At 42.8% G+C, this 24,467-nt stretch overlaps 1 protein-coding gene and 1 pseudogene across 21 annotated transcripts in view; one reads left to right on the plus strand and one right to left on the minus strand.

Moving 5' to 3' along the window:
• KIF13A (kinesin family member 13A) overlaps window positions 1-24,467 on the minus strand; it is a 190,844-nt gene that overhangs the window by 77,479 nt on the left and 88,898 nt on the right. For all 21 annotated transcript variants that reach the window (XR_008305754.1, XR_008305753.1, XR_008305752.1 and 18 more), the window contains 5 exons: window positions 10,342-10,476; window positions 6,295-6,425; window positions 3,562-3,648; window positions 2,509-2,675; window positions 852-1,062 (listed from right to left, as the gene is read on the minus strand). Coding sequence is in view for 15 of the 21 variants with exons in the window: in XM_053243917.1 (XP_053099892.1) it covers window positions 852-1,062; window positions 2,509-2,675; window positions 3,562-3,648; window positions 6,295-6,425; window positions 10,342-10,476 (731 nt within the window). In the remaining 6 variants the exon portion in view is untranslated. The remainder of the gene's footprint in view (window positions 1-851; window positions 1,063-2,508; window positions 2,676-3,561; window positions 3,649-6,294; window positions 6,426-10,341; window positions 10,477-24,467) is intronic.
• LOC128325458 (uncharacterized) lies at window positions 13,399-13,522 on the plus strand (annotated as a pseudogene).

The following is a 24,467-nucleotide window of genomic DNA, read 5'->3' on the forward strand; positions in this document are numbered from 1 at the left end:
CCACAACCTAAGAGCGACTAGGCCCAAGTCGCCACCAGATGTGGGGGCAGCTGGAGACAGACCTCTCCAGATGACCTCAACAAGTGGTGGGGATCATACAGAGGAAGCCATTCTCTAAGGTAACCCAGACCTAAGCCATTCAGGGCTTTAAAAGGTAATAACCAGCACTTTGTATTTTGCCCAGAAACATACAGGCAGTCAGTGCAGCTGTTTAAGAACAGGCATAATATGGTCTCTTCAGGTTGCCCCAGAGACCAATCTAACTGCCACATTTTGAACTAACTGACGTTTCTAAACTACATACAAAGGCAGCCCTATGTAGAGCACATTGCAGTAGTCAAGCCTGGAGGTTATCAGCTGTTGCACCACTGTTTTGAGATCATTCTCTTCAAGGAATGGATGCAGCTGTCGAATCAGCTGAAGCTGATAAAAGCTTGACCGATTCTCTTCAAATTCACTACAGGGGCCCGAACCACGTTTCCTACATGTGTGGCAATTGGCGAGGCTCTAGGACCAACCACTTCGTTTTGGTGTTTCTTTTTTTCTGATTTCCTGACTGACCACCGGGGGGGCGGGAGGAATTACTTCGCATTCAGAATCTGACCTGATATCCAAAATTGCCAGAGCCCATGGAATCCGAATCCAACATTGTCAAAGTCTGATCTGAATCTGAATTCAAATTTTCTGAACAGGCCTAGCATCATGTAGTTTGAATAATGATACATGCCAATGCTACTAATAATTCAGACCTAATAGAGCAATTGTTCCTTGACAGATTATCAAAATTATGTTTTTCTCCATCAGTCACACAATATCTCAATGAGTTTTAGTTTAAGCATCAATGTTCTCACCTCTCTTCTGACCAGAGGCTCACTTTCTGCTGAGCTGTCTGGGCAGTGTCAGAAAGTCTGTCATTACAGTGCTGATACCGCCTCTCTGGAGAGAGTTGCTGCCGAAGCTGCTCTAGCTCACGCTCATACATCATCCGCTGCTCCTCCAAAGCACTACGTTTTTCCTCCAAGTATTGCTTCTCCAACACCTGGACCATGTTTTGTACCGGATCTAGAGATAAGTTACCACCACATTGTTGCAATTAATACTAGTGCAACAGCCAAAGTATTTATTTTATTTAAAATGTTTATATCCTGCTTTTCATACTCAAGTAGTATATGTTAGTTAACCACAATGCCCAACATACTAAGTAAGAGGTGTGCAAGGGGGATACATCTGGATAGAGGAGAGGAGCAATTTTTGGTGATCCCCCCCGCCCTCTGCAGCCACTTGTGCCCCCAAGAAATATGTCCCTGAGAGGTTGGGGGACCCTCCGGAACATATCTGGAGGAGAGACAAATAGCTGCAGAGGGAAGGAGTGTGTGTGCCAAAAAAGCACACCTCCTTTCTGTGCACAGAAACATTCACCCTGTACAGCTCTTACTCAGTATGTTAGCCACTACATTAATTAAAATACAAAAGATAATAAAAACCATGAAAGCACTAAAAGGTACTTAGAACAGAGGCAAGCTGAGGTGGCATCAAGGCCCTCAATATAAAATGAAGATCGCTTTAAATAGATGGAGTTTTAAATGGCATAAAAAACAAGGGACCCAGGTGGCAGGCAGATCTCCTAGAATAGCGAGTTGTGCAGTACGCTATGTTACTTCTTAATATAGGTAAATCAGACAACTCCACAGCTACAAGGGTCCAAAGGCAGGATAAGGGTCCAAAGGCAGGAGCCCCTGGTGGCACAGTGGTAAAACTGCCGTCCTGTAACCAGAAGGTTACAAGTTCGATCCTGACCAGGGGCTCAAGGTTGACTCAGCCTTCCATCCTTCCGAGGTCGGTAAAATGAGTACCCAGAATGTTGGGGGGCAATATGCTAAATCATTGTAAACCGCTTAGAGAGCTTCCAGCTATAGAGTGATATATAAATGTAAGTGCTATTGCTATAGCTATAAATAAAAATATACAATGCATCATTTTCTAATACAGGGTCCCATACAGGGAAATGGAAAAGGAGAGGATTAGGAGGAGTTTAGAGATTTACAAAGTAATGTCTCTCTCACAACTGGCTGCAGAGGAGCCATGATTAAGACTTCCAGGAAGCATGTCAAACTGAATTCTTTGAGACTTGTTTCAGTCTGTCAGAAAGGAAACAACCTTAGGCAAACATGATTTACTCCATTATAGCTTCTATTCTCACAAAAAATCAAACAATCTTTATTACAGTCTTTGATCAGCATAAAATAGCATACATTAAAGCAGCATTGAAGTGGGCTATGCCCGAGACTGTTGCTGAAGAGGAGGAAGGTGGTGGTAGTTGTGAGCTATAAACTGCTTCAGTAGCCACAAAATAGTATGTACAACTACTGAATATACATGCCAAGAATACACGAACAGTTACAAGAATTACTTTTCCTTTTTTATTAGAAGAGAACAGAGTATGCAAATATTCTATGTTTTACATTTCCCTATTTGATATATTAAGTGGTTCTGAAAACATTTGCTTACCATTGCTATTCAGTGCCTTCATTATAACTTCCATCTGTGCAAATTCATAGTTATAGTCTGGTTCTGAAGAAGCTTCACTAGCTGCATCCAGATCATGTTCTGCTAACAATGTTTCTTTTTCAGAGTCTTTCAGCCAATCTCGTCGCTTCCGCTTAGGTAGGTTAATTCTATTTAAAAATTAAAAAGGCACTTAAAGATTTTAGAAAATTACAAATAATGTATTATAAGTTTTGAAAAACACAAGAAGAAAATGACTATTATGTGGATAAGATCCTTTACATTGGAATAGTTGGGCAGGGAGGATTTTTTCTAAAACTAAGCTATAGGTAACAGGCTAAATCTACAAATGTGATTTTTGTTCATTGCACAAGATGAGCGTATGTCAAGGTACCCTAATTGCTCACTCCTCAACTTTTTCTCATGGCTATCTATCAAACCCTTACAGTTTTATGAAACTGCTAACTGACTTGGAGCATCCAGAAGAAGAGAATGCATCCTTTCACTAGCAGTGAGTACTAAAGTGTTATTCTTCCCAGGACCAGGGTGAGCATGTTTCTTTTTGGTCAACTTGTCAAACAGGATGAAACAATAAATTTGACACTCTAAAGTTTTATATTTGCCATACTCAGTGCAAGTTATTTGGATGCATGATTGAAGGATGCATGCTACTTGGCACATACTCTTAAAGGCTTAATGCAAGAGATCACAGGAAGTCTTGACTAGAATTCAGACAAGATTAACTTGATTTTTGAAAAAGTTTACTTACAGATGCAAACTCTTCCCAACACATTTAGCATGATAGGAGAAACATTTAGAAAAGATTGAATGGGCTGGTTGAAAAACCTAGGTGTATTGGATGCAGTCCATAAGTTGTATCTCTGCCCTAGGGAACTTAAATCTACTGCATGATGATTCAAAATTCGGAACTGTCACATAATTCCATTTTTTTAAACAAAGGCTTTAACTAAAGAAGAAATGAGGGGAAATTGTTCATTACTGACATGTTGATATAGCTCTATAGATAAGATCTGGGAAGAGATACAAAAATGCTACCTAAAGAAGTGGTTGTTTCCCCATAGGATTCTATCTCCATGCCACAGCTGCGTCACAGAACACACTAAAGTGCCATTTACACAGGATCTGCAAATAAAACATGACAAAGACAGACCAAAATCATCCTCTAGTATACAAACACTAAAATTCCTCCATGGTGAACTTCTCCAAAAGCAAATTCCATTTGACATAGCTATTCATTGTGATCCATAGGAGGGTAAAGAAACAGAGATAGCATAATTCCCTCCTACCAAGTGGTCACAACTGTCCTTCACAGGAGTGGGGAAAGGGGCGAGGATGTTTAGAACCACGTTAGAGAGAAAACAGCCTTATTCATGTGACATACATCAGGTGTGACACATTTGCATTCTGCCTCATGGCCCAACCAAAACATATACAAATGGTGGGAAGAGTAAAGAAAAAACTTGCACATTCTGCAGCACAATTATATGTGCCTTCTTCATGGAGTCTGGCTCTCATTTTAACAACTAAGAATTCCATTGTTCTCAAGATGTGTGTTAACTCTTCCTGGAGACTTAAGTTAAGTCTTCCTGTGGCTTGAGAAGCATTTCAAACAGAAATGAAATCCTCTAACCATTTTCCATTCAAACATTTTGGACAGACTGGGTGATGAGTCTGCATATTGAGCTCCTCCATTTACTGGGCTGGACTGAAAAGTTCAGAAGACGACTCTTTCTGTGAAGGAAGGGAATCTTTGGATGCAATCCATTATTAGTATTGCTTCATAATGTTGAGTGCCCAAGAGAGGCCATCAGGTTTTCAAACCCTTTTCATCTGTCATCATTTCCTTCTGGACATGATAAACTTACTTACTGCATCAAGTAAACATGTTCTTATCTCTTCATCTGCCTGTCCATAGTTCTTGGATGAATGCAGGAGTCAACAGAAGAGTTGCCTATTCACTGAACTTGAAGGATGGTATTCTCAGTTAAGTATGAGAAAGTTTACTAAGAGAAACCCCTGATCTAGTTTTCCTAGCCTCACAGGTAATTTGCATTGAATAAAAGCACAAAACTTGGATTCAGTGTTAAACTATGAAGGCTCTAAGAAGAAGCTAATTCCTACTGACAAAATATGTTTATTAATGCTGTAGCCGCAGCAGCTCCTGTTGTAAACAGGGGAGACAACCTTCTATTTTAAAAATACAATGCTCAGCATATACGTTTAAGTAATTGGGTCATCACAGGCTCTTCACTGTAAGCAGTCTGCTACAAACCTAGTTGAAATCTCATTACTGAGGCTTACACATTTGGCACTTCCCCAATGATAAAAGGTCTTCCAAAACCAGGTTAGTGTAACTAAAGGAAGTTTATTCTGCATGTTAGCAACAGCTCAAAGAAAATATTTTATATTACAAGCTTTGAAGAAAATTTGTAGAAGCAGCTTTTGTATAAATTCTTCTTTGCCTTTTAGTGTAAGTACAGAAAAATAAGGAAATTAGTAGTTTTGCACCTAATTTTCACAAAGGCAATATTTAAGCAGCTCTTTTACTTCCCTCACTTTCACACAGAAAATCTCAAGAACCCCATGTGCTAAAATAACAACCATCTGAAACAGCATATTAATTCTTCTCCATATCACAAAGAAGTTACTATCAATCATAATAAGAATCAGCAAAGGGATGATTCATTTATTGTCAAGCTGTAACTGTGGTAACAAGGTTTGTGCCTAGTTAGGCATTTTGGATAAAGCACAAATTAAACAAAGCCTATTTAGTTATACATTTTTTCCAGTGACACACTTTTTTGTTCTTGCCAGTCAAAATGACTGACTAATTCCAAGCAATGGAATTCCACCATAACTTTGAATATCATCTGTTTGGAATTTTGTACTAAAGTCTACAGTACTGCAGTACAAAATAATAAGATACACCTTCCAGAAAGAATAGCAAAGATTATCTGGAAATAGTATCTACATGTTGTTTACTCTACTTTATCTAGTTCTGTTATCTAATATTGTGTCTAAGTGGTAATAGCACATTTGTGGAAAATTGCAAGCTTCACAGTAAAGTAAAATGAAGGCAAGATATGCATATTAAAAGGCAAAATCTGGATGTATAGTATTCTCTCCATCATGTTTCAGATGGCGGGGGGGCAATGAATGAATATGAGAACTGCCCATAACTGGGTGGAAGTACACATCTGCATTTTTAAAAAAATACCATATGTACCCAAATAGGACTCTAAATGTAAGATAACTCCCTTAAACAATACAGGTTAAATACAGGTTATACCTGTATTTACCCATATGGAAGAGGCCTCTGAATTTAAGATAGGAAAAAGGAAAGATTGTGTCGTCGAGTGTCGAGTCGGTGTCGACTCCTGGTGACCACGGAGCCATGTGGTTTTCTTGGTAGAATACAGGAGTGGTTCCACACAGTATAATGCCTTTGCCATTGTCACTGAAGTGAGCATCCGCCTTCAGCACCTGCCTATATTGCTGCTGCCTGATATAGGTGACTACAACTATATATTTACTAGGCACAGTCTGGGAAGTACACCGGTGTGGATTTGAACTAACAGCCTCTTGCTCCCTAGGCAAGCTGCTGCACCACCACAGCTGATAATAATCCCCCTCAATTCTGATATCAAAGAACTTGGAAAAAACCTAATCTTGGATTCAGGTAAATACAGTATTATATTACAAACATAGGCACACCCTTTTGTAAGCAGATGCCAAAGTTTTGGAGTAGATTTGGCCTGCTGTCCTTACCTTGCATTTTCTTTCGGTGTGAGAGAAACTTCTCCATCGGGCGCAATATCTATCTCACAATGTTCTGGTTGGATCCCTATTCCAAACAACTGTATATCCTGAGAAGTATCTGCACCAACTCTGGTGTGATCCTAATTAAGACATTAAAAAGGCAAATAAAATATGCTGCTTCTATTAACACAAGTGAATGTGTGTTATGAATCAGGAGCCCAAGCCAACAAGGTGAACGCTTTGGCTGCTGGAAAGTAACTCAAGAAAAGACGCTCCAGCCGCCAAAATAAACAGTCGCAATGAGCGCGAGGGGTGGTGTGTGAGCGCTGCAAGGAGCTAATGCATTCCACCGCAAGGTCCTGGCAGGTGCAGAGCTCAGATTTATGAATATACAGTGGTCCCTCGACTTACGAACTACTCGACAACCGAATTTTTCGACTTACGAAAGGAAAAAGTGGCTGCACGCTTACGAATTTTTCGACATCCGAACGGAAAACCGTTGGCGGTTTTAGATGCGGTTTCCTCGACTTACGAATTTTTATAATGTGGTCGTTGCCCCATGGCGAGCAATGCTCCGCAGGAGTTTGCAGAGTTTGCATTTTGCATGCCTTTAAAGTGCACTTGATAAAGAGTTTTGCACATAAAACTGGGTGTCTGGGTCTTTTTCCTAGGCTCCGGAACGAATTAATCCGTTTCCCATGCATTCCTATGGGAAACCGCTTTTCGACTTACAAACTTTTCGACCTACGAATGTGCATTCGGAACGGATTAACTTCGTAAGTCAAGGGACCACTGTACTACAGATCATGATTTCCCCATATGGATCAATGGGAAACGACAGGTTGCTTAGCTGTAACTTGGGTTCTTCTAGTGGTCATCTGTGCTCTACACAATTGGGCTTCACGCCTGTGCAAAGACCTCGGAGTTTTTCCAAGCTAAATTCTTTCTCTAAGCCTGGTAGTTAGCAATTCGAAGATGTAGGGTGGAGATAGAGTAGAGTCATCTGCCAAAAGCATCCAGCTTCCTTCCCTCATCTGGCGGGGCAGAGCAGTCCCTATTCTTGGAGACTGAGTACTCAACAAGTACTCAGTTACAAGTCAGGTGTCTGAGGAGGAAGTTTCCCACCTGTTCGTCCTGGATATGGACTCTATAAAAGCTTTTACGTTTCTTTGTGGGATGGGACAGAAACGATGGCTTTTTCCAACATGATTTCGTGATGTCCATAAGAGTGGCATTCATAGGGAGAGACACTGGGGGTCGTGTACCTCCCTCAATTTGACTGAAAAGAGAATCAGGATCTGATTCAGCTTGTTGTGAGAGTTGTACCCCTAAGGAGTTAGCCATGTGAGAGATGTAGTCTGCATAAATTGTATAGTCCCCCGAAGGAGAGTTAGGTTTTTGATCAGATAAGAGCTTCTGTGAAGATGATCCAAGAAAGGCTAAATCAGAGAGGATCCGGCTTCAGAATCTTAATAGTCAGATTGTTGATCAGAGGACTCACCCTCGATATGGGATAGATGGTTAGGGACGTCTGGGGTCTCAGTGACCTCCCATTGTTTAGAGTCAAATTGTGTAGAGGATGGAGGATAGGCCAGATTATTCCAAAGTGGGACCTTAGGAGGCAACAAGGAGGTTGACCTAGGTGGAGGAGGTGGTGGTTTTTGTGTGGTGGTCGACTGTAAATGAGGTTTGGCAGTCTTAGGAGGCGGAGGCAGGATCCTGGTTGGTGGTCTGACAATGGTGTGTTGTGGTGTCGAGAGTGGTCTCTAGGGGCTCTCCTGTAATCCCACTGGTCCAGCTGGGATGTGTAATGGCGAGAAGGTTGGTATTTAGGTCACCATGGAGACTCATAGGATTAAGATGGCTTTGATGGCTAAAAGGAGCGAGAGCACTGGTGGTCTTCGTAAGTGGTGTAATAACCGTCTTGGTAATATGCTCGTCAAAGTTGGCTAATGTCATATGTATAGTCAGGGTAGAGCCTCTCGAATTCATAATCGAAGTCTTCCTCAATGAGGTCAGCCTCGGGTTCCGAAACAGGTTTGGGTTCATAGGTGAGGTCCTCGATTTCGGATTGCACGGTGAGAGGGTCCTTGGTATCGAGGCCCTCTGCGGCATCAAGGCAATCCTTGGATTCAAAGGTGTCCGGGTTACTGGGCAGCATGAGTTCAAGGCTCTGTTCCTTGGGTTCAAGGGGTGTTTTATGCTGTGATGGCAGATTGGATGAAGACGTTAACTTGAGCTTCTTCTTTCTGGTAGGAGGGTCAGGTGGCAGGGCAAGTTTCCGCTTTAGAAATTGCTCTGTGCCTGAAGCCTGTCGTGGCTTTTTCTTCTTTAGAGCCAGGGATGCCGTGGAGTCTGTCGGTTTTGACATCATCGGGACTGCAGCGGTTGGTACAGAGGGAGCAGCCGATCCTGAGGAGGGCAAGGTAGGAGCCGTAGGCTCTAGAGGCAGCTTGGGTCTGGAGCGTCGGACGAAGTGTTGGACAACAAGTCTGTAGATGCAAAGGGCTGTAAGCCTGAGCCTGGTGGGGAAGCGCTGGCCACCGCCTGCATAGTAGAAGGCTGAGAGGCTGCCTTCTCTCAGAGTGCCTGCTCCCAGAGCCAAGATGTTAGACGGGAGGCTTGGTTCTTTCTGGCCTATTTGGTGAACTTTGCACAGTGTGTGCAGGCATCTACTTTATGTGCCTCGCCAAGGCAAAAAAAGCAGCGACTGTGTCCATCAGTCGAGGGGATCTTGGTCCTGCACTGGACACAGAGTTTAAAGACAACCTTGCTGGCCATAAGAGGTAAGGGAAAAGAAAAAACACTGAGCCCCATAGAGGTGGGGGAGGGGGACACGATGGAAACAAAAATGCTAAGAGAGAGAGAGAGAGAAGATAGAAAAGGAGGAAAATACGAAGGAGATTAAGAAAGAGATAATTACTGTTGAACTGCAATTTAGCTTGGAGTCACTCAGAGAAGAAGTCAAACTGTCCACAGACGAAGAAAGACTGAAGAGGGCATCGCAAGCAGCTGCATATCACTGGAGGGAGGGGGCGGGGCTACCACCCAAACGCTAAAGAAGAATTTAACCTGGAGAAACTCCAGTGAGGTTTCTGCACAGGCGCAAAGCCCAGTCGTGTAGAGCACAGAGACCACGTTGAAGAACTAAAAAAATATTAGTTCATCTCAAATGGCTGGGCAGAAAGCCCTGAAATTTCATATCAAGTTCTTACATGATGACAGCATTAAATGTATAGATCTTCAAGGAGTTCAGTCCACTCATTGATTTTTAATGATCTCCCTTAAACGTCCACACATCATATAGGAACTTCATGTGAAAATTCAGGGCTTTCTTACCCAGCTATTCAGGAGGTATTAATATTTTTGAGTATTCCATTCATCCCTACTGGGTTAATGTTCAGTTTTTGCACAAAGTTCACTTCAGAGCTTGCTACGGTACTAAAGAAAAGCCTGACAATATGAACATTCATTGCACATATTCTGAGCTACCCCAACTGATACATATTCTGTATCAGTGCAAATATATTGCACATCTGTGCAAATCTGTATATCTGCAAATCTGTGCTATATCTGTGAAAATATATTGCACATATTCTGAGCTACCCCAACTTTTTCCCTGATGGATGTACTAATTATGAAATCTAAATCTACAACAGTATTAGTTGCATACATATAAAATAACATATGCTTAAACAGTTCCTTATGATCTAAATTTCTATATCCTGAGCCAATTATATTATATTAAAAAGCTTAACATTAAGTATCAACTATAAAGCAATGCTAATTAAAAGCGATTTCAAGAACTTCACAAGTCAAAGAATTTAAGAGCAATATAAGGATTTTTTACAATAATTTTTGATTTAGAAAAATGAAGTGTTGATTGATATAAATATTTGTTCCTTCAAAAACTTGCTGGAGTTTCCAGCATCCAGTTGCACAAATTCCATTTCCAATTTAACATGGAAAGGTTGTTTGTTTTTAATAAAACACAGAATCTCCAAAGCATGTTTCATTCAACATGTGAAGCAAGTATTTTATATCCTTTTTTTTTACCTTTAAATAATAAACCAATAATTCATTGAGTGCAGGGTCTGCATTTAGATTCACCAGATAGCACTTGTCTTCCCCAACCTTGATACCAGAAAATTCAAGAGAAATACCCATGCTCTCCAGCTGCTTTTGTCTCTCCTGTAAAATACACAGAAAATTTTAATTCATCAGACGTCGTTAGTTTAGGTGGTGACAAGCCTAACAGTTATGGTTTGGATCCAAGGAATTATGAACAGAAGGACAGCAGCTCCTAGAGCTATTCTGTAAAAGTATCTACAATCGTTTATGCAGTTTTATATGCAGGCTCTACATCAGCAATCATGCTTCTACCTGTGCAAGAGGTTGTAAAACCTTAAGTGGAAGAACATCTTTAGATTTAGACTTTTTTTCATACAATACACAGTCACCACATGTAAAAAAGGACATTGTAGAACTGGAAAAGGTGCAGAAGAGGGCAACCAAGATGATCAGGGGCCTAAAGCACCTTCCTTATGAGACAAGACTACAACACTTGGAGCTATTTAGTTTAGAAAAAAGACGACTGCGGGGAGACATGATAGAGGTCTATAAAATCATGCATGGTGTGGAGAAAGTGGATAGAGAGAAATTCTTCTCCTTCTCACATAACACTAGAACCAGGGGTCATCCCATGAAATTGATTGCCAGGAAATCTAGGACCAACAAACGGAAGTACTTTTTCACACAACGCATAATCAACCTGTGGAATTCTCTGCCAACAGAGAATGTGGTGAAGCCAACAACCTGGATGGCTTTAAGAGGGGCTTGGATAACTTCACGGAGGAGAGGTCTATCAACAACTACAGGCCATCTCCAGCCTCAAAGGCAGGATATCTCTGAGTACCAATTGCAGGGGAGTAACAGCAGGAGAGAGGACATGCCCTCAACTCCTGCCTGTACGCTTCCAGTGGCATCTGGTGGGCCACTATATGAAACAGGATGCGTCGACCTCCAGCAGGGCTGTTCTTATGTCCACAAGGCATAAAACAGCCTTTCCATGAATGAAGACTTCATCACATCTGGAGGAGCAGTTCTGGATCCAACCCAATAAAAAGAGTTCACATTAATAAACTAAAACCAACCATGATTCTTGTAATGCTACAAGAATAGGACTAGCTACACAAATTGAGTGAAATATCTAGGAAGTCTTTCATCCATTATGACTCTTGCTCTTCAATCTATGAAACCGATTAGTAAATTCATGCATGCAGCCCTAGAAACTTTAAAACAATGATAATATTAAATAAAATGTTATAAAGTATTAAAAAATTGCAAGCTGATGTTAAAATGTCAAGAAGCCCTCAATTTAAGGAAGACGTAAGGGGCTTATAATTTTTGCTTGTGCTTTTAAAAGCATTAAAATTGCCAGTTAAAATAGTCACCCTAATATCCATGACATGTAGCCAGTTAAAATATTGTACAGTCTCTTACACTGTGCTGGCTTTACAGATTAGGTTCCCTACACCCACATATTGCCTTGGTCTTTCAGCTTGACAGTGGGTTAGAGAAGGATATACCTAGACAGAAATGAGAGATGTGTAGTTTTCTCAGTCACTTACTAGTGATGCATCTGACAAGTTTTTCCTTGGTGCATCTCTACTAGGGATGTACAAAATGTTTTGCTCTTGAAACAAAAACGCCCTGTTTCGAGCTCAAAACTGAACAACCCCATTTCAACTCAAAAATTTTCAAGTGTTTCGGACTCTTGGCAATGGCGTCTTGATGGGAGGATCTCAGCTGCTGGGCTGCTGATGCCTCCTTCACCTATTTGGTCCATAATTCTTCAATCGGAATGATTGAAGACCAGAGTGCATGTGGAGCTTGACCTTCTCCTTGTCTAGGGAGATTCCAGGTTTGATAATGCCTGGGAGACGCCTGGACTGCCTTGGAGGACGGATCTGTCCACCTCAAGCCCCGGACTGAGTAGGACGTGGCACAGTCACCATGCTATCTACTTTTTATGCTAAATCTCTGAGCCTATAAGAATCTTCCCCCTCCCCTCCTCTTCTTATGTATTTTAGACATTTTTTACTTTTTCCTGTGTTTTTCTTTTAAATCCGTTAATAACTCCCATGGACTTTTTAGAAGGTTACTCCGATGTTCCAGACTTAAGAGGAGAGAGTTAGACTGAAGAGACAAAGAATGTTATCATTCCTCTGCTTACAATTTTGGCTGTATAAAAGGACTGAAGAAAACTGCAGTTTGAATTTTGGTTACTGATGAAGGTGCCTTAAGTTTCAGATGTTTATGTTGCAGTTTAACTGTTTTATTGGAGCAATCATAATTAACACATAAGAAGATTTAACAACGACAACAGTGAAACCCTGATTGGAATGTCTACAAGATTTACAGTTTGTTTACGTCTTAATTGGATTTACAACATTTATCAGAGTGGGAGGTTGTTGGTTCCCCCCCCCCCACACTTTTGATTGCTGTAAGGAATAGACTGGACTGTGATTGAAGGGCTCAGAAGTATTTTGAGTGTTTGCAAGATATCTGGGTTTTTATTTTTTAAAAGGTAGCTATTTGAATGCCATACACTGACTTCTTTCTATTTGTCAGACTGGGAAGATTTTGTTGGATGTGTTAAAATTGGGTATTTCAGAACTTTAATTAGCCTAGGGAAAGGATTGGATCAAAGTAATTTAAATTTTGTTTTTTGATTTACCCTGTTATTCCACTATGAAAAATTTTCAGCTTCTTTACCTCGGAAGGATTTATAGTAAAGAGCCCAGATCTTCCTTTTCCCTCCCTCCTCCTCCCGCCCACCTGGAAGAACATATTTTCTCATTAGCATCTGTGGTTTTTGGAACTATCATCTACGGAGACACATTCATTGTTCTGAACTGGAAGGATCTTTAGCAAAATGTATTGTTTTTCTCAGCACAGGAATTTATTCTCCCATCAATCCTGTTACAGTTGTGTTTAGTCTTCTATTTCCACGATAGACGGAACTTGTTACAAGATGTCACTACAACTTCTTACCACATGAGGGAACAAGATTGTTATACGTTTTCACTAAACTGACTTTACTACAATTGAGATATTTTACTTATATTTGAAATTAAAATTGAATCAATACAAAGAAGATATTAAGACATGGAGAAGATCAGCATGGCCCTTATGAATGGATGGTATCTAAATGTTTGAAATAGTCCTTATTTTGTGTCTTACTGGGTACCTCAGTACCCAAAATAACTGTAATTTTTATTTTAATAATATTGGTTTTTATTCTAAAAAAATAGGTTTAATTTTTTTTTAAACAATTGGAAACATAAATCTCCTGTTTGAGCATTTTCAAGTATTTTGAGAAAACTGGAGCTTGAATTAAATACAACTCTTTATAAGATATTAGGGACTTGGTTTATTCTGGTTTTGACAGAAAATCTCGGACATTAAGATTTATAATCTCCTTGAACTTAAAACTTCTTCTAAAAGTATTGTTTGTGCTGGATTATGAGCCTTAATTTCATAATTTGTAATTGGTTTGGCTTTTTCTTTGACAATTAATTCTAGGGATTTCTGTTAGGGCTTCTTCAAAGATTGGTCATTGGTTTCCCCTGTATACAGTTACGTAAAAATGCATGAAAGGGGATTTGAAGGAGAGGTCTTGCTTAGTTACATAAAGATTGGTGTTATTCCCTGTGATAATAATTACGAGGCTTGGAATAGAGAGACAGAATTGAGAGATCTTATCTAGTTATATCCTAAAGATAAATGGTTGATGTTATAATTATCATCATCTTTTGCCTGTTTTGGAGGATAGATATAAATAAGTAATTATTTTATCATGATTAATATACTTTATATTAACCAGATCAACTAGTTTTTAAAACAAAAGGAGAACTTTTCATTGAAGGGATTTAATGCAGAAGAATATGGTTCTATACTAGAGGTTAGATCTTTTAACCAGTTTTTAAAGATTATCACTAGGGAGATTGAAGTTTTTAGTTGTATATGTCTATCCTCCCCCTTATTTTTCTATGTTGGTTCGTTTGTTAAACTTTGGCTTGCAACACATCAGCAATGTTAACATTAATGTGCTTCAACACATTAATGCTGGTATTATAACAAACAATTATTGGTATTGATAATTGATAATAATTAATATTAATTATTAATATATTACAATAAAGTAATAATATTTTAAACTTATATTTTAAAACTTTTTGAGACTTTAAACTTAGATAGTCTGTTCCATGGGGGCTCGCTGAGTTTTGCTTCGTTCTGGATTTTTCCTCCTCTGCCCCCCGCCCTTTTGTCTTTTTGTCTCCCTCCCCCTTTTTTTTGATTTGAAGTATATGAAAGGTTATGGACTTATTAATACAAGTAAACCTGTAACTCATTTTTTGAAGAATTTCTAGGGAGAAGTAACATTAGGGAAGAGTATAAACAGGTTGCTTACCTGTAACTTATGATCTGGATGTGATCCGTTGTATTCATAAGAACTGGGTTTCTGCGCCTGCGCAGGGACCTCCCGGGCTGACTAGCTAGCTCCTCTTCGCGCCCCGCCCGTCTGCACGTGCCTTGCAGCTTCCGTTAGAATCGACGGTTGGGGCGCCTCTCCTGCAGATTTCTCGCAGACCGCCATATAAATGACGATCTGTACACCAGCATCCACTAGTCCAGGCATTCTGCAGCGGGGCCGGCTGGGAGGGACTTATGAATACAACGGATCACATCCAGATCATAAGTTACAGGTAAGCAACCTGTTTATCTGGATTGTGATCCATTGTATCCATAAGAACTGGGTGTTTAGCAAGCTACCCCATAAGGAGGCGGGTGCAGATGACCCCCAGCTATGCCAACACACGTTTCAACACTGATCTTCCAAAATTCGCCTCCCTAGCCATCCGCAGATCCAAAGCATAATGCTTTACGAATGGTAGATGCGATGACCATGTCGCCGCCAGGCAGACATCTGCCATTTTAATGCCTGACAGATGTGCCGCAGACGTTGCGTAGGCCCTAGTAGAGTGAGCCCGAACCGTCTTTGGCGGTGTTATCTTCTGGCTTTTATAGGCGAGGAAAATCAGTTCCACTAGCCAGTGAGCAAGTCTCTGGCGAGAGATTGGACGGCCCTTGCTACGCCCCCGGAAGGAGAGAAAAAGCTTTTTACTCTTCCTAAAGTCATGAGTTCCCTCCAAATAGTATAGGAGTGATCTACGCACGTCCAACGTGTGGAGGGCCTTCTCTAAGTCCGTCTCCGGACTACTGAAAAAAGTTGGTAGCACTATGTCTTGATTTAAGTGGAAATCTGTTACCATCTTCGGCAGGAATCTCGGATCGAGACGCATCACAACCTTGTGTGGATAGAATTGAGTGTAGGGTCTATCCATCCGCAGGGCCGACATCTCGCTCACTCTCTTAGCCGATGTAATGGCTACCAAGAATGCCACCTTCAAAGTCAGAAACTTCAGCGGAACAGTCGCCAGTGGCTCAAAAGGTGCCTCCGTTAGGGCAGAGAGTACTAAAGACAGACTCCATTGCTCCATTGGGCTGCGCACAGGCGGGTAAAGGTTATTAACACCTTTCAGGAAACGTTTACATTCCGGGTGGGAGAAAACCGTGGACCCATCCCATCCCCTGTGCTTTGACGAGATTGCAGCCAAATGCAGCTTAATGGAGACATTCGCCAATCCACTCAGTTTGAGCGATGTCAGGTAACGTAGCACATCCCGAGGGCTCGCACGCAATGGCGTGACACTCTTCCCCCTCATATAACTCTTGAAGCGGTTCCACTTGCAAGCATAACTGCGTCTTGTCGACGCACGCCTACTGTTTAGTAAGATGTTGTTTAATAGTTGATTCTCCAAGCGGTCAGCTTGAGAGAGTGCACATCGGGGTGTAACACCTTTCCGTGTTCTCTTTGCAACAGGTTTGGAGCCTTGGGGAACTTGTGGAACACTGAATGAGACATTCCCAGAAGTGTGGCAAACCACGGCTGGCGCGGCCACCATGGGGCCAGAAGTATGCATTTCGTTTGGTCCCGCAATATCTGCGCAACCACACGGCCCATTAACGGCAGCGGGGGAAAAAGATATAACAGCCCTGTCTTCCAGGCCCGTTGAAAAGCATCCCCCAGGGATCCTTGGCCTATGCCCGCACGCGAACAATAATTGACACACTTTTTGTTGGCAACCGTGGCAAATAAGTCTATCGATGGGACCCCCCAGATCTCGAACACCCTGTCGAGATACATCGGGTTGATTTCCCACTCGTGTCTTTGGTTGAAACTGATGTCCCTGCTGAGCCTGTCGGCCAAGCAGTTGTCTACACCCTTTATGTGTATTGCTACCGGGTGAATTGAATGTTGAATGCACCAGTCCCATATTTTCCTCGCAAGTAGGCAAAGAGACAGTGACACTGTCCCCCCTTGATGGTTGAGGTAGGCAATCGCCGTCGTGTTGTCTAACTCCAGCTGTACTGCTCGTCCCCTTATCATAGGTTCGAATGCCCTTAGGCCCTGGAACACAGCCAATAGCTCCAAGTAATTTATATGCTGAAGTCTCTGCAACTGGGTCCATGTCCCCTGCACGCATACGCTGGCGCAATGCGCACCCCAGCCCGCCATCGAGGCATCTGTCGTTATCCGGGAGGTGGGCTCCTTGGACACAAACTCGACTCCTTTGCCCAAATTGCCCATGTCTAGCCACCACCCCAGGCTGGCGAGGACATGTTGTGGTAATGTCAAGTGCATATTCTGGCCATCCACATTGGGTCGGAAGTTGTGGAGAAACCAATGCTGCAATGTGCGCATACGGAGGCGCGTGTGTGACACCGTTGCGGTGCATGATGCCATCAAACCCAACATCCGCTGGATTTGAACCGCTGGCTGCCGTGGAGTCCTCTGAAAGTGACGTATGAGTTCGTGCATTTGGGTAATTCTTTCCGCAGGTAAGAACGCCCTGGCCAATTCCAAGTCCAGCACCGCTCCGATGAAGTTCACTCGAGTCATGGGTTCGAGTCTCGACTTCTTCCAATTCACATTGATGCCGAGGCACTCCAATAAGGCTAGCAGCATCTGCACTTGGCGGGTAAGTAAACTCCTGTCGTGGCTCACCACGAGCCAATCGTCTAAATACGGATACAGCCTCAAGCCCTGAGTTCGTAGGTGGGCTACAACCACCGCCATCACCTTTGTGAACACTCTGGGCGCAGTAGAAAGTCCAAATGGAAGCACCACATATTGATAGATCTGTGCCCCTACTGTAAACCGGAGGAACTTGCGGTGACTCTCCTGTATCCCGATATGAAAATAAGCGTCCTTGAGATCCAGAGTAACTGCCCACTGTTCGTTCACCAGCAGAGGCAGAATTCCCTGCAGCGTCACCATTCTGAATTTCCTGGTCCGAATGAAGAGGTTGAGCCCCCTCAGGTCCATTATGGCTCTTATTCCACCGTCTCTCTTTGGTATCTGAAAATACCGGGAATAGTAGCCAGTCAGTCTGTTCGCCCATTGCACCCGCGTGATCGCCTGTTTCTCCAGCAGCACCTTGACCTCCTCCCGCAACACCTCCGTGGCCGGCGTATAGACCAGTCCAGAGAAGGGAGGCCTTGTCTCGAACTCCAACGCATATCCAGTCTGCACTATTCTCAGTACCCACCAGTCGGATGTTATGTTGTGCCATGCTGGCGCACGGCTTGCCAGTTTGATGTTGATCCTGGCAACTACAGGGCCGATGTAGTGGGTCCTGGATTGTAGCGTTGGACTTAATTGGCTGCTGCAAAACTGATGCAGTGGACGAACAGTCCCGTCAAAAGCTCTTGCTGGAAGCGTCCTTGTCGCCTTGACGAGCTGTTTTTCCTTTTTGTTTTTGGTTAAAGCCCTTACCGCGTTGGTAAGGTCTGAATTGTTTTCGGTATTCTTTGCGGTCCCGATACCGATCACTCTTTCTCTGATAATAATTGCGGCTCCTTGTAGTTGAGCTGGAACCGCTCGAAGGCACCATAAAGGTGCGGGCAGTGAATTTAGATTTTTTCAACGTCTCCATTGACGTGTCCGTGTCCTCATGGAATAAGCCTTTGCCGTCAAATGGCAAGGACTCGACTTTCTCCTTCATGTCTGTCTGCAGGGTTGCTGAGCGCATGCCTGCGCAAGCTCACTGCCGTCACCATTGCTCTCGATTCCGTCTCCGACAAGTGTTTGAATGCGCTCAGTTGTTGGCGCGTTATTGCCGTTGTTCTTTCGTACACATCATTAAATCTCCATTGGAAGTCCTCCGGAGACAAAGAGGATGAATCCTGTAAGAGCGCATCCCAAAGTAAATGGTTATAGCGTGCCATACACGCCGCATAATTAGCAATACAAATTGCTAAACTGGAGGTGCTATAGATCTTTCGACCCATAACGTCCATTTTCCTCCCCTCTTTGTCAGCAGGCGTGGAATGACGGTGTCCACTCTTGGTGGATGAAGCGCAACTGACAACCAAGGAGTTCGGTATAGGATGACGTAACAGGTAAGAGTTCTCTCCTTCAGTCACCCTATACAAATTCTCAATGCGCTTGGAAGTCGGAGCCCCGACCCCCACTGAGTCCCATGCCACCTTCGCAGCCTTGTCTATCCCAGGAATCATGGTGAGGGCAACAGGATGCGATGTCTTAGACCGCCTCATCATATTATAGACCGGGTCAGCAACGTCCGCATCCGGAGAGCTTACGTCCATGCCCAGGGCTTCAGCGATGTCCCTTATGAGGATATGGTAAGCTTTCAATTCCTCAGTTGGCGAGGTGGATAGTTTTGGTGGCACATCCGAAGGGGGGTCCGACCTACGACTGATATCATCTCTGTCAGAGGCCGGTCCCGACTCATCGTCCTCACTGTCATCAGAGGGTGAAGATGATGGTTCAGAAGGAGGAGGTGTTGCTTTCCTCTTTCTTTTCCCAGCAGGTTTTTCTGGCATCCTCGTCTGGACCACAGGTAACTGTGAATTCTCTGGAAGGTAGGTTTGAACTTGCACCAATGGTGTTTGTATAGGCAAGTTCACAGACGGCCCCTGATGGTCTGCATGCTCTGACTGCAGCAGTGGCTGAGCAAGTTGTCCAGCCTGCACAAAATTCCGCAGCCCTTGCACTGGTTGCATTTCTACCTGTGCCGCTTTCCAACGCAAGAACTCTGCATAATCATCCGGCACACCATGGCGGAAACCGCAGGAATGAGTTGGCTGCAGCATCGTAGAGCACCCGACATCGGTTCTTGGATCCTGGACCACTGCTGGTGTCAGTGAGGCAACATGAGGCAGATCAGCCAGCTCTCCACCTCCAGGACCCTCGTCTAAGCCTGTCGACAGGAAGCCGCGAAACGTCGCACCCGAGGGGGTACTCGAACTCGACTCCAGCAGTTCTCTAAGCCCGTCCCCGTGTGTAGCCAGACTCGGAGTCCTCGGCGTCGAGGGGGACTGTGCCGGCGTCAATGCCGGTGACAAAAGATGAGGAATCCTCCTCAATGTCGAAGCCGTCAACACCGACGAAGGAGCAGTGCTCACATTCAATATCTGCTCCGGCACCGTGGACGCCGACGGAGGAATGGCATACACCGCCTGGGAAGTTATGGGAGGCTCCGATGCCGAGACTTGCAAATGCCTCGACGCCGATATCGACGTCGACGTCGATTCCAATGTCGACGCCTGTCCCAGACTGCCTTGGTCCAATCTCGATGTCGACGCTGGTGTCGATGTCGAGACTAAAGTCGATGTCGAAGCCGAAACCATCCTGACCGTCGATACCGGAGGTGTCGACGTCGAGGCTGTAGGGGACTCAGCCGAGTCCACGTTGTAAATCTGTGCTGCCGTCGGTGAGGGAGTTCGATGGCGAGACTCCTCACGATGGCGACCTTCCCTCTCAGAAGCATGACGATCTCTATCCTTATGCTTCCGTTTTTTGGAAACCTCCTTTGGTTTCTTAAACAGAGTGTCAACAGTGGTTTTAGAATGCTTATCAGCAGACCCACTGGAACCCAATCCCGGGGAGCTTGACGCACCGCACTCCTTCGACATCGAAGCTCCCGATGTCATCCGGAACTCATCGACGCCGACGGACGAGGAGTTGGCGGTCGAAGTGCCTCCTCGTATAACGCAGCTCGAAGCCTGAGAGCTCTATTTTGTCTAGTTTGTTTTGAAAACGAGCAGCATATCTTACACGCCGCCGTGTTATGATTCTCTCCTAGGCACATCAAACAGGCGTCGTGATAATCAGTCGAAGGCAACTTTGCTCGACACTTTTCATACCGTTTGAATGTCTTCTTAGCTTCCATTGTCCAAATGCCGTTCCGAGTCAAATTCAGTAAACAATCTTAGGAACAAACAAAGCAGAGTCCGTAATCAAGTCCGTTCGCCGTTCCGAGTCAAAACCGTCCTGTACAAACTTCGAAGTTAGAATCAGAGTCCCAAATCAAGTCCGTTGTTCGTTCTGAAGTCAAACCAATTAATCCGCTCAGTAGAGAATAGTCAAACAGTCCGAAGTCAAATTTTTGATAATAATTGAGGAGCAACAGCCAAGAGGTGTAAGCGCTTTGGCGGTCAAGAGAAAACTGCAGGAGAGGCGCCCCAACCGTCGATTCTAACGGAAGCTGCAAGGCACGTGCAGACGGGCGGGGCGCGAAGAGGAGCTAGCTAGTCAGCCCGGGAGGTCCCTGCGCAGGCGCAGAAACCCAGTTCTTATGGATACAATGGATCACAATCCAGATCTATAAATATATGTATCTTTTTGTTACAAATAGATCCTTTTGATGTTTTGATGTTTGATGTTCTTAGAAGTGTTGCTGTCAGTTTCAGTTCCTTCTCCACAGAGGCACTACAGAAGTCTCAGTTCGATCACCAAAGTAGCATTTTTAGTTTTCATATGGTTGCTCCTTTATGGTTTGCTTTGGGAAATAGGTAACCGTCCAATCAGTAACATACCTTAAAGTTCTGATTATGTTTTGTTTACAGGAAATCTAACCAGAATATAGAAAATTGTGGATGTAATTTAAAATAATCAAAATAACTGTAACATTTTTGTTTTAGTAATAGTGGTCTTTATTTTTAAATAATTTGATCTCTTCTCTCTCTCTCCTACTTATAGTCAAATTACCATTTTCTCCAAGACAAGATTATTATTTAGTTATTAGTTGACTGACAGGTCCGGTGGGAGTTGCTTAATTACTATTTTCTCTTTCTTATAATTGTCTTCTTTATATCAACTGGGTGTGTGTTAGAAAGTTATTGATGGGCAAGATCTAGCTTATTTTTGCATTTGTTCTGTATGTAAACAATTAACTATGATAAGTATGAATGAAGGAAGCACATACATGGGTATGAATATGTGTGATATGCCATATTATGTGTTATTTGGCAAGTTGGTGGCTCAGAGTTGTAACCTTTTTCTTACTTTTCTATATAATAAAAAGCATTTTAAAAAAATGTTTCAAGTGTTTCAAATGCCACTTTGGAGGAATGTTCTCCCTTTTCTGATTGGTTTTCTGATACTGGTTGATTGGCTTCCGAGGATGACTGTATCTGGTTTTGCTGGATCTCAGATTGACAAAGGCAGAACTTTGGTGCCTGCCTGCCTTTCTTGAGTTATTTGATTTGATTTGTCTGTGAGTGTTGTGGTGAGAACTTGACAGAGAGTGTGTGTGTGTTTATAACATTTCTTGGTGACCGCTGTGATCAGCTCCATGTCTGACCTTGAGACTAACTTGGGCTTCACTCACTGCTCTGATCTGCGCTGCAATGTGTAATCCGTCAGATGTGGCTGCAGTTTGTCTAGTTCAGGGATTCTCAACATTGGGTCCTCAGATGTTATCTGAGGACCCATAATCAACTCCCATAATCCCCAGCCTCAGTGGCCTTTAGTTGGGGATTATGGGAGTTAAAGTCCAATAACATCTGGGGACCCAACATTGAGAATCCCTGCTCTAGTTGAGCGTGGGGCTATGCTTGCTACTAAGGGTACTGCTGTGGCAGCTGTTGCAACACTAGGAATGTAATGAGTCATAACTGTGTGTGAGAGAGCAACTTGTACCAATGATGTTACTGCAGTGCAGGCACTGTGGCTGGCAATGCATTCTGGGTCAATGATTCTTTTTTGGTTGTTTTTGTACTGTCTTTATTGCATGTTTTTCAAGGCAGGGTTGCAAAATTGTGCACTCTGCTTGTTCTGGCCATAGAGAACAATGGGGTATATCAAAACACCCCATCGTTCCCCGTGGGTAGCTCCTAGGGACACCAAAATGGGCTGTGTGGTACATGGTGGCTGCAACTTATCACCCACACCACAAAAGAAATGGGCAATTTTAAACAAATTTTTAAATTTTACCCATAGGATCCTATGAGGGTTTCAGGAAAATCTTAAATATTTGTTAAAAATCATCCGCTTGCACATTTATTTCGTGAGTTAGGTGGTAGGTAGCACCCATCATGCTCTACCAGCAACCCACTGTGGTGTCTCTAGGTGCTACCCATGGGGAACAATGGGGTATTTCAAATTCCCCATTGTTCTCTATCGCCAAAACACTCAAAACATTTCAAGTCTGTTTCACTGAAACAGCCAACACTGCCACCATTTCGACAAAACTTTCTGATCATTTTGGTTACGTATTCTTCACTATGAGTCCCACTACCCATTGAGATAAATCAGAGAGGTTCGTCTGTAATTGCAGCCAGCTCATCTGGTGGCTACGCAGGGACAGGTCTTCTCTGTTGCTGCTCCAAGACTCTGGAATGCGCTCACTGATTAAATAAGAGCATCTCCATCTTTGACAACCTTTAAGAAGTCTAAAGACTTATTTTTTCACCCGAGCTTTTTAACTGGACTGTAGTTTTAAACGTAAGCTTTTCAATTTTTAATGTTTGATGTTGTTGTAAACTGCCCAGATGCCCAAGTTTGGGGTGGTCTACCAATTCAAATAAATAAAATATGTTTTGTGCACACCCCTAATCTCTACAAAGCATAACACTTCCCCTAAAGGCCACCTACTATAGTAAATGTCCAGGGGAAATCCAGTCTGCTCTGGGCTCCTTGGAGGAAGAGCGGGATATAAATGTAAAAATAAAATTAATTTTCTAAAAAGGTTAGCATCTCTGTGACTTTTATATATTTAATTTAACACATTTTAATACCGTCCTATATGCAAGTCCCTGGGTGGTTCACAATCTAAAAACATAACAACTAAAACATTAACACAATTAAAACATTTTAAAATATAAACTCTAAAACTCAAAACTTTAAAACTATAAACTAGAAGCCTGATTAAACAGATCCAGAGAAGAGTAGGTTCTAATTTCATTAAGAAGAGCGTTCCAAATTCCTGGGACAACCCTAGAAAAGGTCATTTCGAGTTGTCACCAACTGACCTGGTGACAACTGCAACCAGACCTCCCCAGATGATCTTAATATGTAGTGGGGTTCATGAAGAAGTTGTCCTCTTAAATAACTTTGACCCAAGCCATTCAGCGTTTTATAGGCAATAACCAGCACTTTGTATTTCGTCCGGAAACTTATTGGCAGCCAGTGTAGTTCTTTTAAAATGGGTGTAATATGATCTCTTCAAGTAACCCCAGAGACCAACCAGGCTGCTGTATTCTGTACCAAATGCAGTTTCCAGACTATGTACAAAGGCAATCCAACATAGAGTGGAGAAGAGGGAGGAGTCAAAGAAACTGAAGTTTTGCATTTGGATATAAAGCAAAACTACAGCTACACTATATTCAGGTACCCAATCCAACTTCAAACCTAGCATTCAGATCTTGGTTAGACACTCATAAATACACCGTGGTTAATGCCATGGTGTGGGTTCAGATGAAGAAAGAAACTAAGGTTCTATGTATCTTAACCAATCCTCTGCATGACTGAGTGTGTTAAAGTTTCACCACTTCAACAGTTTAATTCAATTTTAGCAGCAAGTTGTCTGTCAGAAGTAACTGACTAATGTGGGCCCAATTAACTTGTCTGCTAAAAAATAGAAACTAATCTTTTTAAAGCAATTTGAGACCTATTTGTTAAAATAGCGAAATGGAACTTCCACACTGAGAAGCAGTACACGTCTCAAGAGCCGATTCTGGACAACAGAATCGACTCTAAAACAACAGGAAGAGTCCTGAGGCTACTAAGTTTATGTTTTGATAAAGTT

The sequence above is a fragment of the Hemicordylus capensis genome, chromosome 4 (assembly GCF_027244095.1).
Source record: "Hemicordylus capensis ecotype Gifberg chromosome 4, rHemCap1.1.pri, whole genome shotgun sequence".
Taxonomy (NCBI): domain Eukaryota; kingdom Metazoa; phylum Chordata; class Lepidosauria; order Squamata; family Cordylidae; genus Hemicordylus; species Hemicordylus capensis.